At 60.7% G+C, this 19,264-nt stretch overlaps 1 protein-coding gene across 2 annotated transcripts in view; it reads right to left on the bottom strand.

The window, feature by feature from the left end:
• The window catches only part of LOC122372788 (rho GTPase-activating protein 39-like), a 68,982-nt gene that overhangs the window by 38,566 nt on the left and 11,152 nt on the right, over positions 1-19,264 (bottom strand). For both annotated transcript variants that reach the window (XM_043350361.1, XM_043350360.1), the window contains exons 2-3: positions 13,143-13,244; positions 3,701-3,839 (exon numbers count right to left, since the gene is read on the bottom strand). In XM_043350361.1, the coding sequence (XP_043206296.1) occupies positions 3,701-3,839; positions 13,143-13,243 (240 nt within the window). In that variant the 5' untranslated portion in view covers position 13,244. The remainder of the gene's footprint in view (positions 1-3,700; positions 3,840-13,142; positions 13,245-19,264) is intronic.

The following is a 19,264-nucleotide window of genomic DNA, read 5'->3' as shown; positions in this document are numbered from 1 at the left end:
GTGTAAATACGCTTCCAACGGGATGTTCGAAATTACGAAGTTCTTAATGAAAACCAATGGTCTTCTTAATGGTCCGTACCAAGTCCGTGCTACGCTGCAATGTCGACACAGTCGCAGTAGTGTCTAAGAAATTAACGACTCGAGTTCGACAGTCGTCAGAAGTTGCCGCATCCAGAGGAGTTACGGATATCAGATATCTGGCTCAGTCTGGGGACAAGGAGCCCAGCTCTGAACTCAGATCCGATACGCGATAACTTCGGGCCCGCTGGGAAGTCCGCAGTCGGGTCAACAAAGGACTGCCCCAACGCGTTTCGTATGGCCACTCGCTTACAAACGCTATCGCGAGGGGAGAATTTAATGCACTGGAAAGGAACTATCGACCCTGAGCCGCGCCATTTTAGCCAACCACCCAGCCCCGGGGTGACCGCACAAGAGACCCACGCCTTTGCCTCATTGCATACTAGCTCAGTGCCCGAACAGTAGGTACTGGTTCGACCGTCAGAGTAGCCGGCTGCCACGCCAGCGCCCGAGGGCGTTCACCTGGGAACGGTCGCCCCGTTTCTCGGCCAGACCTGCCTGGCTCAGCCGGAACCGGGGCAGGGGCGGGGTCGAAAACTGGGCGCCGAGATCAATCTATCACAGCAGCGGCCGGCCGCCAATCTATTCTTCATCAGATCGCCACGGTGCGCTGCTGCCTTCCGCCGCCGATCGGTAGGTCGGGGCAGCCAGGAGGGCGGCGCGCGGTCGATGACGGCGGCGCCGGCAGCCGGTGCCGCCCGGTATACGCTCCTCCAGCTGGGCCCGGCGCAGCGGCGGCCGCCCGGCCCCTCCCTGTGGCAGTGCTGTCGCACTCCGGGCCGGTGCGCGCGCTCAGCGGGCCGCCGCCGCCGGTGCCACAAACAGGCCGACTTCCTGCGTGCGCCCCGGCGCTCGGCCGGTGTGCGGGGAGGTATTTCGGGCGGACTGCGTGCCGGGCGCGCGGGGCGGCGGCGGCGGAGTGCCGCGGCTCGGCGGCCCGCTCCTCCCGGCCGGAGACGGACGACCACTCCGTCAGCGAGCCCGGCTCGGCAGCCGAGCGGCCGGGCGTGAGCCGACTTCCCAGAGGCCGTCACAGTCAGCATAGATGAGAACAGCGCTCAGAAGTCAGCCGTCAGCACTCGACACTCGGTAAACGCTGAGCGCGGCCGCAGTCACACTGGCATCGACCCGGCGCCGGCCGCCCTCGGTCCCCGCACCTGAACAGAGACACCCGCCTCGCGTCACCATCTGTATGCTGGGACTGAGCCACCCAGCCTTTTACAAACATACGACCGCATAAAGGGCTTTGCAAAGCCAGCCAGCCTATCTAGCCCGCTCAAAAAGATCACGCTAAACACACAGTCAGCCAGACTCCCCGCTGCACGGCAGCTGCGCTCAGCTCCAGCGTTCTGCGGCTGCGCCCACGCGCTTATTCCACCGAGCATCAGCATTCAGCGCGGAGCGGCGCGATCTCTGCACAACCCCGAAACGCTCTCAGAACGCCTCCGCGCCGCTGACCGAGCGTGCAACACATGCATGCATGCATACACAGCCGACGGCCGGGCAGCGCCGGACGAGGCGCATGGCCGCCGATCGCCACGGTCCGGCCGCATGGCAACGTCCGAGAATCATCCGAGTAGCGGCCGCGGCAGTAGGGACTGGGAAGGCTGTTCAGCATGCGACCTGTGTCTCACCGGCGGCACGACACTAATGCAGCGCGGCCGGCCGGCGGCGCGCCTCCTCTGCCGGGCAGAGCGGTGAGTCGGCTCGCCAGACAGCCTGGTGCCGCTGTCAGCCCGGCCGGGCGGGCCCAGGGCTCGCACCTCCGCGAGAGCAGGTGCCTGGGCTCCAGGTTTGTCCCTGAGCAGAGACGCCACCCGGCTCTACTGCGTCTCACACCCACTGGCGTTCCGTGAACTGACGGGCGCGACCGGAGGGAGAAGTATGAGGAGGAGTCTGTGGCCGACGGCCGGCGCTATCTTTAGAGGCAGAGTTATGTCGTTTCCGCCGCACACATGTGCGCTTCCAAGGATTTGACATGTGATACGGGCGCGCACCGAGAAACTGTCATCTCAATATGAAAAGCACTTCATATGTGTTAGCTTGTCAGACACGTTGCTTGCAGTGATTAACATTTCTCGGCGTTTTGGTGAAAAACCACGAACACTCTTATCTGAGAAGCTTAGTCACTTGCCTGTCAGCGACAGCTCTGCAGATAAAAGATAACATTTAGAAAGCTGGCAGAGTAAATTAAATGCCAAGATAGTGACACGAAGCCGGTGTCTGCCACAAAGTTTAATGACTTGTCGAAGCGATGGTGGGACCGAAAGCGCTTCTAATCTCAATCCCTAATTTCCTATCACAAAAGTGTAATTACTCCTCACCAACTTCTCGAAGCTCCTCACATGCCTCGAGTTCCTCTCAGCTCTCCCGACCGCTCGTCTCTCCTCTCCTCTCCACAAACCATCCCGCCATTCGGGCTAACTGGGCGATTTCGCTCATTGTCGACACCGCTCTTCACGGCTCCAATGGCCGCAGCCTTGGCGCCGCTGGGTCAAGTGCCATGGCGAGGGTTGGCGATGAACGACTCCATCGCGGCGTCGCAGTGCCTTGACGAGTGGGGTCGCGCCGCTGACCTTCCCACCGGTGTGGCACTGGGGACGGTGATGAAGACATCTCATTTCCGCTGCTGATGGCACCGCTGCCGCCCACGGAGCCGCTCAGAGTCGCTCACATGGAGCGCAGACAGACTGAGAGACTGCGCCGGCTGATAGCGGATCTGTGTGGTTTTGTGCCGCGCACTTGTGTGCTATCTAGGTAACACAAACAGAGACTGTAGGTGTTCGATTTCGGCCTGTTTCGACAGCCGACTGCACATTTGTTCACGGCTTGGCGTCTGTCTGAATGGCTTTGAGTATGTAACCAAATGGTGAGGTTGTATCGTATCAATACAAGACAACCTCACGATCTTTCACGGTTGCAACCAGAGCCAGTTCAGGGACAGAAGATAAATTCGCCATCTGTTCCTGTCTTCTTGCATAAAATAGGTTACCTCGCCAGCACATGGATCGATAATCTACTATCTGCACCTTCACGGCCGCTGGTGCGACCGCAGCTGTATCTACAAGGCCTGTCACGGCCCAGCGGCTATGTGTATGGAAATGTCCACTGGGCTGTGCCACGGCCGGTGGTTTCGTAATTGGTCATGTCGGGTTATGTTCAGTGAGCGTGGCTAATGTTTGATGCTGGCTACACTGAAGCCGCGCCCGCCCAGTGCCTGGAATAGCACGATGGATAGGCAGAGACGTGCAATACTGAGCACCGCAGCTCTGCCGAGTGCCGGGCATGAGACTGCACTCTAATTGGTATCCACGTGGAGGCGGCGAACCGGTCTAATGATTTCCTGCCGCACTCTCCGAAGCTGGGGAGCGTACCCATTATGGCCCAAAGACGAATGTGACCTGATCCGGAGGAGACTCATCGACTAACCACAGCTCCTCCGCTACCAGATGTGTCAGGGCACCACCCCGAGACTATCATCATCGGCGACCGATTCCCAATCAGCATTAGTTCATCCTGAGGTCATTACCGGCCGACACTGACGACTCCCTGGGCGCTGACCGCAGGCGGGGGCCGAGCAGCGGTCGCCCACGCTCCCCGGTCGCCAGACGCGGAGACCTACCTGCAGTTTGGCCAGCGGGATGATATCGCAGTTGGTCGGCTTGTGCCACACCGTCTTCTGGCTGGCAGCGTTGTAGTAGTAGAAGCGTGATGTGTTCTGATCCAACAGCTCCCACCACTGGTTGTCACTGGTCCGCTTCCTGAAAAAGAATATCGCACATGTCAGTCAGAGAAATCAGCGATCAGTTAACCAATGGATAGGCTTTATTCATTATTCATTTTATAATTTAAAAAAGTTTATCATTTAAAAACACCCAATGCTCTGCCAACTCATGACCAGCGACTAGTAAATACAGCCACCGTCAATGCTCACATTCCAAACCCATATCCAGTTATTACTGCTGCAGACCAGTCGAGGCTGTCAGTCGGGTGGCCCGTATCGGGCAACATGCTCAGTTACAGTTGCCACCGGCACACACCACCCCTGCACCCGGGCGTACACCAACTAGCACGGCACGGCGCTCTGAGTTTCCATCGGACTTATCACCGATGGACCGGAGCTCGCGATATACCATCGCACATATCACGGATCGGCCGGCCATCCGACCCACCATCGGACATGATCAGGAGGTTGTCGACTCACGGACAGCGTTTGTCGACCGATTAGCACACCAGAACCGGTCGGCCGATGGCGACAGCCGACCCGGCCCGGCCGTATCGCCATATATCATCACCCGCCGACCGAGCCGGAGCGACGCCGACGGAGCGGCCAATCAGAGTCTCATCAGAGGTCATCCGACTTCCGGCGGCGCCGAGGCGCGGCTCAGAGCGGATCCCCAGGACAAGCTGCTCAGCTGGTGTCATAAAAACCGACCGCCTTTGATAGCCACTCGACGGCTCGGAAAGGAGCCACGCCGGGCCGTGACTGCAGTACGGGTCGTCGGACAAGGTGGAAAGTAGTCTACAGCCTCACCGACAACACAGCCAACTGAAACTGGACTGCCGAAAGCCGATTTACAGCTTGTTAGCAGCTCACAAGCCGCATGGGGCCGGCAGAGTGAGAGCATTAGAGAAAGCCAGTCGGGAAGAGGCACAATCAGCGCCGTCAGCAGGAAAAGACGAGCGTGATATCACCAGCTCGTGACATAACACCCGGTTTACGCCGACTAACCGCAAAGGTGACCGGCAGTGACGCCGTGTGAGTCACCTCAGTGAGTGTAACTTTGGCGTGAGTCGGCGACGAGTGTGACAGGTGAACAATGTCCGGAGACGACAGGCGGCGCGGCGCCGGCGGCATCCCGGGCCGGGCGTTTTACCTGAACAAACAGAGGACCTCTGCGGCGCGGCCGGGGACACAAATAGAGGCGGCGGTGTGTGTGGGCGACGATCAGCAGCCGTCAGAGGCACAGGGGAGGTGTGAGGAAATGGAAGAAAGAGAGAGAGAAGAGAGAGAGGGAGAGAGAGAGAGAGAGAGAGAGAGAGAGAGAGAGAGAGAGAGAGAGAGAGAGAGAGAGAGAGAGAGAGAGAGAGAGAGAGAGAGAGAGAGAGAGAGAGAGAGAGAAGATATGGAAAACAGAGATGAGTGTGAAAATTAGAAGAGAGGAAATTGGTTGTTTCTCTCTAGTTTTTGGGAGCTTCGACGACCTGGACATTATATGCTGGAGAAAAGAAAGAGAGGAAGAAGAGAGGGAGGAAGGGAGGGAGGGAGGGCGAGAGCAGACGAAGGAGGGAGGGGGTGGCAATGATGGAAAAGAGCTGAAAGGAGACAAAAACATGAAAACAGGGACGGAGACACGGCAGTAGATGGAAGAGAAGTGCACAAGGGGGCGGCGACGGCGAAGAAAGGAGGCGGGAGGGCCGCCACTGACAGGCAGAGAAAGGCGGGAGGGGATACAGACGCCCTAATACCACCATAATGGCATACCGCGCGCGGCCATACTGGCTGGGACGGCTGCGTGCCCGGGGAGGAGGGCGGGAGGGGCGGGGCGGGCGCGGCAGAAGGGTGGCGGAGGACGGGGGAGATCAATGGAGGAGCGGCCGGCGCCGGTCATCACGCCAGAGCGGCACGGTCGGTACTCGGCACCTATGGTCGTCATGTCGGCACCACGCCGTAGTCGCGTCACGCCGTCACAGCCGACCGCGCGGCGCGGCCAATTTCTCCGGCAGACGGTGGACGGACGGACAGACCGACAGACGGACAGACAGACGGGCCACGGACGCAGAAGCCGACAGCTGTGACCGCGCCGTCACGGAAACAGACGGCCGGGTACAACAGAGGCCGGATGACTGTCGGATTGACGCCGAGCGGCGCTGCTTGCCTCGCAGAGACGTAACGGGACACTCACCTGCGACGGCCTAGCGTGGCGAACCACATGTCGCACCGTGCCCCGCGTCCGGGCGGCGTCAATGCGGTCTGATCGAGCGCCGGGCGCCTCCTCACGACGGTGCCTCTCAATCAGCGCCGCGCGCCGTCCCACAATGGAGGTGTCAGGCGACTGTCGCGCGCGCCAGCAGAGGCGACCGGTCACGCGGGACGTCGCGTCGCACCTGAACTGGTGCGCGGCGCGGCGCGTGCCCCAGGAGCCGGCGCGCACACACACACGGCGCCGCGCGGCCAAACAAACGACGGCGCGACGTTTACGCCGGCGGCGCCGCTCTGTCGCTACCAATGGCGCCAGCGATCCCCTCCCCCATCGGCGGCGGCGGCAGGGGAATAATGGTGGCATTACGTGTCCGGTCGCATTCAGCGGCGTCCCGGCTGAGTGGCGGCCACAATGGTGCTCTCAGCCGGTGTGGTCTGGTCGGTTCCCCGGTCACGCGACTCGGCTCGGCGCTGGAGTGGCACCTCTCACCACCAGGCGAGGTCAGCCCGCCGTTAGCACCGCCGCCCTGAGGCCGCTCAATGTAAACAGAGCACACATAGGAGCGCCGTGTCAGGGGCGCTCTCTGATCGGCCGGTCAGGACTCGGCCGGTCGGCACGGGGTGAGAGTCCGCGGAACGCTGCCGACCGCTGTTTTACTCATCGCTGACCGCAACTAACGGCTGTAGCCGACCACTATCAGCCATTGGCAATCACTGGCCAGTGGTCAGTGACCACAACCAACCGCTCCTCTTATGATAACAGTACTCAAACCCGCCCATCCGTTCTTCCTCCTCACACCGTGTCAGCAGAGACAGATGGCAGAGCGCGACGCCGGTGTGGCAGCAACCCATCACCGCAGCCCGACCTCCTGTCTGTCCGTCTATCCGTCTGTCAGCGGGCCCACCCGGTCCGGGGGCGGCGACACCGTCACTCAACCCATCCCGGTCAACGTCCGCGGCCGCTTCACAAACAAACGGCGCCGCCGCCGCCGCTGCGTGCGTCCGCCGCGCGTCGGACGCGTCGGCAGCGTCGATTATGAATCAGACGACACGTCGGGCGCCGCGCCAGCCGCGTCACACACGCAGCGCTGCGTCAGAGTCGACGCGGGGGTGCGCCAGAGACGCCACCGGCCGCCGGCGGGCGCACACGACGCCCGGAGATATACGGGCGTTCAGCGGCGGCGGTCGAGCTGCCTCTCCGCCAGATACCGAGTGGCGGGCCGACTATGAATCAGGCCTGTGAGCCGCCGGCCGCCGCCCCGCCCCAGACCCAACACGACCACCGCCCGGCTGAAACAATGAAACACGGCTCGCTGGGGACGGCCGCAGAGAGAGACGACCGGCGGCCGCGGGGACGAAACGACCGACGCGGTGGGGCCGGCGACAATAGCCGCGCTGACCACCGGCGGTTAGACAGCAGGGCTGGGGGACCCGCGCAAGGGACAGGGGCACTTGATGTGATTGTCCGACTACCAGATGGCAACTGAGAGCAACTCATTGGCTAAGTTCGGTGTGCGATCCCCAAAATAACACAGACACGTCGTACCAGTGCTGAGACAGTAAAACAGTGGGATCCATTCATTCAGTTGCCACATGAGTGACAGGACAGCCCTCCACTGTAGCAGGCAGCGGTGTCACCAGCTGCCAAACGAAGTGTCAAAAATACGCCAGCGAATCTCATCTCTGGCACATCGCGGCGTCACCTACGCTTTCCGGCGTGCCTACGCTCAATCGTCACCGCGTCACCTTTGCGTCAGGGCGCGTCACAGAACGTTACACCGTGACGTGACGGCGTCAGACAGCCGCTGGGTGGACGCCGGCGCGGCGCCACACGACACGCTGGCGACAGGCCGGTGTGCCGGGTCGGTATCAGGTGTGCGGTATCACGTAGCTGGTGTCAATATCCGACGGGCGGCCGCTGAGCTGTATGAGTTCGGTGAGCTGAGCTGGGAGCTGCGGCGGCCGATCATGACGAGCTGTCGCCGCCGAGGTCGGTGCCGGCGGCGTTAGTCACCGGGCACGGTCGGGGCTGCAGCTCGACCCACCGCTGCCAGCGCTGTCGGACACGGTGGGGCCGCAGCTCGACCCACCGCTGCCACCGCCACCGCCTCGCTCGCCGCCCCTCCCACGCACAGCCCCGCCCTGTGCGTGGCCGGGCGGGGCGCGTGGGGAGAGGGACCGGCCACATATCGGCCCGCTGCCATCGCCCGGTCGATGACTGATGGGCGTGCCGATGCCTCGTTAACCGGCCGCCATCGGGGGCGATCGGCCACAGCCCCGCCGACGGCGGCGCTTCCGTCGTCCACGACGCAGCTGCGCCCGTCTGGTCAGACCGATGACCGGGGTAGATGGCCAGGGTAATAACCGAGCTCGATACCTCGGGCAGCGCGGGCCGGGTGTCGCATAAAACGCTGATGTCAGTTTTGTGCCGACACATCTCGGCGATATCGCGCCTCGGATAGCGCTCAAACGTAGTCGGAGCTGCTCTGGACCATCCTCTGGAGCGACGCTGACCCAGTGATAAGGCTCGCGCCCGCGGCCAAGACGACATTTATCACCCACAGATGTCTCCCATTACCCCACATCATCATTATCATCATCATCTACGTGGCTTGGCAAGACGCAACTGCCCTGGAAATCTTCGGCAGAGCCGCATAACAGCAGAAACTCTGCACCGGTACCGGCGCTCGCTGGGGGTCAGAAGTCGCCCCACACTCTGTGAAGGTCAGCCTGGCCTGGCGTGACCCGGCCTCCTGAATCGGTCGACGGCAGACGCGGGGGGCGGGCCAGGTCGAGCGTAATCAGCCGAGTGGGTCGACTCGTGCCGCGGCCCGGGTCGCGGCGACGCGCGCGCTGGGTGTGCCGCTGAGTTGTGGGTGACAGCGCCCGTGAAATGTGGCTGCCGGGTCACCGTCGGGTCGCAGTCGTAGTACGAACTTCACGAGACGGCGCCGCGGCACGACATCCGAATACGGCGGGGCGTCACGCCAGCCGGCCACGACAGAACACGGTTCAGAGCACGACAGAACACCGCCGAGAGCATGGTTCATTCGAGGCTCAGAGCACGGTTCAGACCAAGGAGCTCTCAGTATCCATCGGACCGCCATATGGCTTTATCACGCCACTCGAAAACTTCACCGACAGCTCTGCTAAAATTGGCCTCGATCACAGCCCGGCACGGATTGCATTAGACGATGAGAATTCCGGCGAAAGCGATGACAAAGCGATGCCTGCCGTGGATTTGACCGGTGACGAGCGACTGCCAGATCGGACCGACAGACACGACAGGCACTGTAAGCTCCGCTGCGCCGACGTCAGCCAACCGGAACCGGAAGACAAGAGAGAACGGCAGCGAACCGGCAACTAGCATACGTCAGCGAGCCGGCAGTGGACCAGTGGACCAGCGTAGACCCCAGCGAACCGTATATGGACTTACAGTGGACCAGTGGACCAGCAGTAGACCCCAGTGAACCGTATATGGACTAACAGTGGACCATGCAGTGGCGGACTGGCATTGCACTGTAATACACACGCAGTAGATCAACTTCGAGAATATTTTCACAGCAGCTACAGCCCAAAGTGTGGCAATCGAAATTTATCTTTCCATCACGCCGGTCCCGTACGACAGCTTTCCTAGGTCAGCTGAGCTTGCAACTTACACCTCAAACAGCACTCAAGGGATATACTCAGTATCTCTCAACAAATCGGAAATAGATACTTCAAATGAGAGCTGCTCGCAAACTCCGATTTTCAAGCACAACACGACGTGGACAGAGGACAATGGACGAGTGAAAAGTAAACAGCACAGCGGGTCATTCCCAGTCCCGGGATCGCGGACACGGCGACACCCGCTGGCCAGGGGACCCGGCCGGTGTCCCGGGCCGCTGCTGTTCGTACCACCTGCAGCGTGAAAGGACCCGTTCCCACGGACCCGGGAAGACGAGCCGCCGAGCTATCTGTTCTCGGATCAGACGGTCGGGCCGCACTGCGGACGAGGCGAGAACTGGGACTGGTCGAGAAGAGAGTATATGCGCCGACTCAGCAGAAAAAGGCACATGTGAGTGATGTGATCGGCTGTCAAATTTTCAAAGATAATAAAATTGTGATAAGTCACAAGTCCATCACAAGCACAAGTCCATCACAGCCACTTCAGCTCACACATATGAAGCACAGAAGTGGAGCCAGAAAGGCATCCCGCAAACGTCATATCCCTTTTGCTCAACCCCGCTTATACCAAACACACGAAATGATAAAACAAGCATGAGCTCAGGCAGGCTATTGGTCTCCAAATGCCTCCTTTCGGTCCCCGTGTCCGGGTCAGCTGCAGTTTCTTTCACCCGTCCCACGTGAGCCTCCGTGGGACCAGAGGCCTCTCTGCGTCACATCTCCGCAGGATCTCCTGCCCAGACCAGCGGAACCCGATGACGTACTCAGGCAGCGTGGGCGGACGGGGGCCGGATCGTACCCTTCGCCGAACCGGCCGCCATTGACACAACACATATACACACATGCGGGACCATGATATCATCGCGTCGCCCCGGTCGAACCGCGCCAGCCCGTCTGCCGGGGCTCGGGGCGGTCACAGCGAGACAGCCACACGGCACAGCACAATATGAGCTTCAGCATGGGACGGCACGGCGCGAGACGGCACAATCAATCGATTATCGGAAGCTGACGGTTCAGCCCGGAATAATTCATCATCCGGTTTAGTCCAGAGTTCTGAGCCCGACAAAGGATACGTTCTGTGGAGCCAATGATCTAATTAAGTGGTGCTCAGTGCGATTGTTCGAGCTCTATGCTAAAATTTGCCGAGCCAGACGCCCTAGCTAATGAATGCTCGAATACTATCAACTGCAGCTGAGTGATCATTGATGATCGTATCTGTCACCGAACGTGACTAAGGCCAGGGCCAGCCAATATCAAATCAGCTAGCTTCCATGCCCATGGGCATGAATCATACCAATTCATATAACATAAATAACATGACATCATATGACACGTCGATCACCTATCTTCTCAACATTAACGCAACTAATCCTGAATAAACCTGGGGCTCACCTGACCCACTTTAGCCACCCCCTATCTTTCCCATGTCCTCTAATATCACTCCAGTCCCCCCGATAGTACGTTTCGCCGGCGGGTCCGGCCGATAGTGTCAACGACCGCGTCGCTCGACATGACGTGTGGGTGGCAATAGGGAGCGCAGGGCACGAACAGGGTGAAATGCGTCCTCAGGGACCGTATGGGGTGCCTCGCGTGAAACGTTGTTAGTGGGGCATAGTTCGTGGGGCGCAGTTCGTGAGACTCAGTTGGTGGGGCGCATTTAGCGAGGCGTAGCTTATGCGACACAAAGTGTGGAGCGTGAGGTGTGGCGGCGCCCAGTTCGGGCAGCACGGTCACACAGTGAACACCCCGTCGTATCTGTTAGAGATGGCCCCAGGCCAGGCGGCGGCGGTGGCCGCGACAGGGACCCGGCACGCCCCGTAACTCATCATCGACGCCCAGCGGAAACCATCAGCGCTCGCTCCAGATCGCGGACCGCCCCTGAGAAGGGTGGCGGCACTCCATCGCCGAGTCGCCGCCAGCCTTGAACCAGTTGGGTATGGCGAGCCGCCCCCACTCTCAGCGGTCGAGGGGCGCGGGCGAGGGGAGACTGCGGCGGCCAGTCACGAACGGCAGCACGTCGTGACGCCGCGGCGAGCACCGTGACTCGACCGTGACGTCGCAGTAGCCACCAATCACATCACCGAGTTACCGATCCCCGGCCATGACACGGTGCGGTCAGGGAGGCGCGGTTGCACAGCGTCATCGCGTCGACCCGGCGCGCTGTCACCAGTCCACAGACTCAAACCGAGGTGCGTCAACGGCTTTATCCGGCCGCACCCCAGGCAGGCGGGTTCCACCGGCATTCAGACCCAGCCGCCGCGCGGACCTGCGACTCATCCCGAAATAGCCGCCGGCGCCCCGTCCGTCCGTCGCCCATTCGCACGGCGCGCCCACGGACGTGAGGCGCATTGAGAGGCGAGAGCCAATTCCATCATCCTCCCGTCTCCGACCGGGCCCTGTCGGAGAGAAGGTTTGGACGGAGCGGCATCTGACAGCCGCAGCAGCTGGTCCGCCAGCTCGCCCACTGCCTAACCCAGTTCTGTGCCGTGTGCCGGTCTCCGGTCCACTGAACATGCCGAGGCATTGGCCTGCGCTGACCGCCGCGCCGTGCCGCCGCCCGCCGCGCTGGTTAGCATTGAGTGACAGCTGCTCGGCACCGACCCACACCCCGGCCGGCCGAGCGCGGAGAAAGTCCGAGGGCCAGTTCGACCGGCGACCGTGCAGCGGCGCCGGCCGTTCCCACCCACCACTGAGCGCGAGGCGTGTGCGAACGACCGGCCACCTTTCGCTGCCGCCCAGCCAATCGACACCTGCTGGCTGCCATTTCACTGCGGTCGCACAGCGCGGCAGCGAGCGAGGACCGATGGCCGGACGAGCTGATACTTTCGCTGATGGAGAGGGGCGGCGGACGACCCGTAGCAGTGGACGCAACAAGGACAGTGGATCCCAGGATACCAGCGTATAGCCCCAATGTCCGAAATTGGTTATTCTGAAGTGAGTGCTGTTGCTGTGCCAGTCATTTCATCGTACACTCACGGCTCAGCCTCAGTATGTCTGGCAGCTTCAACTCATCTCCCTACTCTTCAAATCATAACTGATTAAAACAGTGACCTTGCCCCATGATTCCACAAACCGGCCATTCTATCCCGCCTGCACTCCTCATTCACATTCAGTCCGCACACCGCAATGCAGTCTTCACGCGCCGCGGAGTGCACACATGTTCGTGATAACTATGTGGCAAGCTATGCCTGACCGGACCCGAGGCACAGTTGAGTAACCCCCACCGTGCGCACTCACACTGGGACCAGGTCACACCAGACTTGTCACTACTCCCAGTACCGTCTCACTAGACTGCTCCACCCACCCCGCCCGCACCAAACCGCGCCCATAAGCGTACTTCCAGTACCGTCTCACTCGACTGCCTATCCCACCCCACCCACGCCAAACCTCATCCCGGCAGCGTACTCACAGTACCGTCTCACTAGACTGCCCCTCCCACCCAGCCACGACAAACCGCGCCCATCAGCGTACTCACACTGGCACGCCGTCAGGAGGCTCCCACAGGCACTCGCCCGTGATCAGGTTGGCGTACATGTGCTCCCGCGTGCGCGGTTCGATGATCTCCACCCACTCCATCCTGAAACAAACAGAGGAGCACGGTTAGTGCCGGGGGCGGACGGACGGCGGACGGCGGGCGACACATTAGTCCGATGGCGGAGGGACGTTAGGAGCGGCGTTACGAGCGACAAACAGAGGAGGATGGTGCGGTCCGGAGCAAACAGAGGCGTAACGTCGCCGGCACGGAGCGACGTGCGTCGGCAGAGCGGGGGAGAGGGGCAGGGAGAGAGTAGAGAGCGGAGTACGAGCAGAGGGCACAGGTCAGGGCGGAGGTCACAGGTCGTGGTGTGAGGCCGGCCCCGAACAGCTGCTGCAGTCGTGAGCTGGCGCAACTTACGCTATACAAGTGGCGACATGAATCAATTCCCATGTGTTTACGGGCTTACAGAACATCCAGCACCTATTCATCGCCTGACATTACCAGTCTGCTAGCGTCACAGCGGACATTGCGGGCCATGCCATTGCGAGGCATAACACGACATGGCACAAGACCGCCAGCTGCTCTACAACTCCTGAACGACGCTGACATCATTTGGGCAGTGTGCTGCACTGCAGACGGCTAGATGGCGACTCAACGACCCTCCTCACGACCACCAGCACCGCCGCCGCCGCCGCTGCTGTCACCGTCTGCCGCCGCCCAGTGGTCCGACTCAAACGACCGTCCGTCTGCCCGTCTGTCCCGCTCGCCGACAGACTATCTGCAGGCGTGGTGATAACGACACTGACGGTCCGCCGCCGCGCCACGGTCACTCTGACTACGAGCAGCCACCGGAGAACGGCCCCGCGGCACGCCAGCCGGGGCGGCGTGGTGCGTCCATCAGTTGGCACCGGGCCGACGGCGCAGCGCCACTTTCACGGAGCGCGGTCAAAGGTGACGCGCGTGCCGAGCCGTGTCATGTCGACGGACCGGCCGGGGCAGAGTGCAGCCGGCTGGGATACTGAGAGTTAACGAGGGAGTGATGGGAGTGACGGCAAGTGGTGGCCGCCCCTCGAATCAGGACCGGCCGTGCAGCGCCAGCCACGACCACCCCTCGTTACCCTCCGCTCCGAGCAGCCGCACAGTGGGGAGCGGCCGGCGGGACAGCTGTCCTCCGTCTGTCGGAATGGGCGGCAGACACACCCGCCCTCCGCCCCCTGCCGCGGTGCGTCCTACGCGCGACGACAGACACTGCGGGGGAGCCCGAGTTACCGTCCCACGACATTATGTACATCGCTGACGGCGAATGCACGGTTCGTTACACGGACGAGAGTAGCCGGGAGACGGAAGTTGGTTGACATGTAGGAAGCACCAGAGGGACGATGCAGACACGAGTTTTGCAACGTTTCGCATGGCATGCAAAGCTCTGTACCACGGCTGAATCAATATTAACCCTATTAGTGGCAGGCTCCTGGCTACCCCCTATTAGTGGCAGGGGGGGCTGTTTACGACCCCCCCTTGATATCTCGAGATCTAACGGGCCGATTTTCAAAATTCAAACGGCATTCGATTTCGCTCAACGTGATCTACATTTCTAAAAAATAAAAATTAAAAAATGTCAATAGGGGGGGTAGAGGGGGGTAAAAACGGGCAAATTGCAGATACATTTTAGACTGTTTATCACGGCCAGGTTTCTGAACCAATCTTAACGCAACTTTTGCCGATCGATAGAAAATGAACCAGGAATTCACATGGATTCTAAAAATATGCATTTTCAAAAATCATAGGCGGATACAGATCATTGAGATTGGGGGTACACAAAAAGTATAGTAAATAAGGTTTTTGTTGGTACTGTTTCTAAAAAGGGTGGTAATGGTCTTGTTATGTTATAATTTTCTTATGAGAGAACGACTAAAATTGTATTGGTAATGCATAGGCGGTGTCAGGGCACCTATGTTGGGAGGTAAAACATAACCCCCCTTTTTGACGCCTGGATCCGCCTATTATAGCAAAAACGTGTCAAAAGAGGATGCACAATAACTGTATATGTTATCACATGATACCTTTTATTCACTGTTCGTAAAACTGGTGCAGCATCGTGATCTTCGCCCAAATGACTCGCTTCACGAATAGGACCCCCCAATTCCCAGTGCTCTGGAGCCGCCCCTGGTAAAGTTATGAACTTGAAATTTTCAGGGAATGTGCCCAATTTAGTTTTAGGAAAAGTCAGAAAATTTCAGCATCGTAGCTTCAGCGGTTTCGGAGATATTCCCGAAAAACCTGAGGGGTGGATAAAAACAACCCCCCCCCTGCCACTAATAGGGTTAAAACAAGACGCTACACATTCAGATAAAGACGGATGTTCGTATGCTTATGTTGAGCGGAGATATTTATTTGAGCAAGCACGTCCTGTAGCATACATACAGCCCCACCTAGATCGCATGAGTCAGAGGTTTGCGAACGACGCCGTTCTCGATGTACGGCGTGCTCTCTGTGACGGGGGGCGACCAACGGGACTGGGTCCCTGCCGCGCACAGCTGAGCGGCGCAGAGTAAAACGGCTCCGACTCGGGCGCCGGCGCCAGCCTCGCTGGTGATGGAGAAACCAGGAGCGTGCAACAGCAATCTCCTTCACAGCGTTCATGGCCAGGGCGGAACGGCGGTCGTGGCGGGCCGCCCAATTAGACCGGGCGGCGGCCGGCCGGCACCGATCCGGTATCCGATGGCCTCAGCGGACGGCGCGGCGGGCCACCGCGGTCAGCCGCACACCGGTTTATCTGAGACAGGTGTCCACAGTGGCGCGGCCCCTGGCGCAGCTGTGGGAACCAGGTCACATGCGGCCGACCGGCACTTCATGCAGCTCTCGTAAAAAGGTGCTCGGGGGACGGACGAAAAAGCAACACCTCCCGAGGCCCGGCGCCGTGCAGCCACTATTTCGTTGCCTTTCACTCAGACAACAATGTCTGTCAGTGGGTGATGGAGAGATACAGCGAGTCTTCGATGGCACCGCACTGAGCAACGGAACGCCGCTTCTGTCTCGCTTCACACGAAATCAGACAAACGGCACTTTTACCGTGTTCTGACAGGTGGAGTCCCTGTGCAGCCGCCAGGAACACCGTTCGGCCGCTACCATCATCCCCGCCGCCGCTGTTCGATATTCATACGTCGCGCGCCCCGGCGACATCAAAGCGTGCCAGCCGGCTGACCGTTCCATCAGACCGGTGCGCTGGGGACAATGGGTCAGCGCAGAGGACACGGAGAGTCAGCTCGGCGCGGTGCCGCCGTCCACCGCCGGCCAGCTCACGGGAATGCATAAAACATGAGCGGCAAAAAACGGCCCGGTCAATTGACGGCATCCGCCGGTGGCACGGCCGGCTCGTGGCCCGAGCGACGACTGGACGGTGTTACATCACGCCCCGACCGGACTGCGGAGCGCTCTCTCCCAGCCCTGTAACAGTGCTACCGCCCCGGTGATGGCAGGGGTCAGGGTGACGGACAGGACAGCGGACACATGCCATCATCCCGTGCCACCCCTCATCTCCCCACCACACACGGGATAGACTAGAGTGAGGGGCCGCCATACGGGCGGGGACACGGCAGGGGACTCGCGGCCAGCTGACCCGCTTCCGCTCGGTGTCGGGTGGCCCGCTCCACGGTCACGGCCGGGGTGACACCGGAGTCGGGACGCGTGTCACCGCCGGCTGCACCATCCCCACAGGGGAGGGTGAGGGCATACCGCCGCCGCCGGGACACCACAGAGGCGGAGGGAAGCCGAGTCACAGACCACCACCCCTCCCTCTCCCCAGTCCACAGGCCGGACCGGCGGCCTTGGTGGCCGCTGCCGCTGCCAGGGGCGGGCCGCCGCGGACAATGCCGTGAGAAAGGGTGACAGCCACGCCCCGTGACGAAGTCGGCATGTGGCCAGTGCCGGCGTACGTTGTGACGCCGTTAAAACGCCATCCGCGCCGGCTTACGGCCTATTGTTCTGGAGGTCAATTTACGGAGACGCTCCTCGGGTCAAGGAGACTGGGGACATCCTCGAACTAACGACCACCAGCCCCAGATCCACGAGCGCGACCTCCGTGCGGCGCGGCGGTACGCTCCGGCCATCAGATAACGCCGCGGCGGCACACGATACCCGTCGGACCGCCGAGCGGCCCGACAGGCCGGACGGCGAGGTGACGCTATGGACACCGCCACGCTCCACCTGACGTCATTCCCAGCGCGTGACCGGCACGTCACGGAGATTCCGGCACGACATGGCGGCCCCGTCACGTCATAGAGGCTCCGTCACGACACCTCCCCGGCACGCTGGCGATCACGATCACGGCTCAGTTTTCCCGCCGTGACACGAGTGACGCACGACCTCACGGCTCGGCTGACCGGCGATCGCACGTGGCGGGTTCGCTGACCGCTGCTACTACACCGGATCTTGGCCCGTGTCCCGGCACGAGGCGTGATGCCGCAGCCGCGAGCCACAGCCCCGTGCCACCCTGCCAACGGAAGGGATGACAGCATTGGTGAAGCTCAGCAGTTAGCAAAACCTGCCGTGCGCGCGCACGCACACAAACGCCAGATAAAGACCTGACCGAGCCTCGTGACGTTCCCTGGATAACGCACAGAGACGTCTCGGGATAGCCGCACAGTGACGGAGCACCAGTCATCTGACCCGGGATTAGCTCGGCGCAGTGACGGTGCGGTGACACGCCAGCCCTCCCGGGGTCAGGGACACGGGAAGATGAGAAGACCGACAAGGCGGCTGCCACAGCGACGAAGGCACACAGCGCCGCGTTCAGAGTGATCTAAAGCAGCCACTGTGAGTGAGGTTGGTGTCGATGCCAGCTACGCAAGAGATGGGCTCGACAGAGACGGATCAGTCAGCGGGGCTGCCAAACGACGAGCAAACGTGGGAGCTGCCATCCATCACAGGGCACTGGCGAACTGACCTGGTGCCGCGGGGCCGTACTGCCACAGCCGTCGCAACGACAACAAACTCCACAGGGAATCTCTGTGTGACCGACACTGAAGCTCTCCAGCACACCTCACACTTCACACGGCACTGCCAGCAGCGTCCGTGTGGCCAGCCTTACCGCCTCCGTCTCCACACTGCACTGTCAGTCGAGTGTCCGTCCGCCGCTGGCACAGCCCAGCCCAGCCCGGGCTGCGCCGCGTCACTGCACGTAACGAGACCATGGCGGCCCAGCCCGGCCGCTGGAGGATGGGTTAGGCCCGGCTGCCGGCTGCAGATAAATCGAATTACCAGCTCGGCTGCGGAGCGGCGCCGTCAGCGGTCATGCGACTCCGACCCGACGACAGACCCTACCGATAAAACATGCGACAAGAGCCACGACACGACAGATCTGGGGTAAGCATAAATGAAGAGTGACGACGGAGCGCGACACCAAAAAGACATGACGAGCGGTGAAATGCCCAGAAATGCCTAGCAGGCCACCTCTAGGCTAGTTGGTGTCAAATGACACAGCCCCCGGCACCTCCCATGGTCGGACGGTGGGAATCGGACGACCGATCGTAAAACGGACCGGTCCGCTGGGACAGAGCTACGGTGCGGCGCGAGTGTCACCGCGCCGCGGTCATTTTACCGGGGTTATTTGACGCCGGCGCTCGCAGGGTCAGCGACACGGGTGAGCCTGAAATGATGAACCCGGCGACCGTAATTATCCGGGCCAGCACGAATCATAAAAGGTGATGGTGTAATGTGAAAGCGAGCTGCTTTTAACGACACCAGAAAAAAATGTTAAAAAATTGCAGGTCTAGCTTGATTTATTTGAAAGAATTGTAGCTGACTGGTGTAAAGGAAAACTCTAGACTGAATTACGGACTCGCAGCACATTCTTCATACCCGACTCACGGGCGCAGCACCACTTTGAAACTTCAACTTGTCAAGTCACTTCAGCTGGCTTCTTATCATCCCAAGGTCTACAGTCCCTCCCCTCTCCCTCTCCCAACTCCATCGACCAACGTCTCTGTCTGGACCGCTGCAGTATCATGTAGCTGAATTCCCGAAACCGACGTTCAGCGCGGCGCGGGCTAAGTTGGGCCAGACAGCGTTTCCGGGCTGGCGGTCGGCTGAATGACCGGTTCGCTGACACAGGGGGACGGCCC

The sequence above is a fragment of the Amphibalanus amphitrite genome, unplaced genomic scaffold (assembly GCF_019059575.1).
Source record: "Amphibalanus amphitrite isolate SeventyFive unplaced genomic scaffold, NRLGWU_Aamphi_draft 001400F_arrow, whole genome shotgun sequence".
NCBI classification, from domain to species: domain Eukaryota; kingdom Metazoa; phylum Arthropoda; class Thecostraca; order Balanomorpha; family Balanidae; genus Amphibalanus; species Amphibalanus amphitrite.
This window is presented reverse-complemented; position numbering and strand designations above follow the sequence as displayed.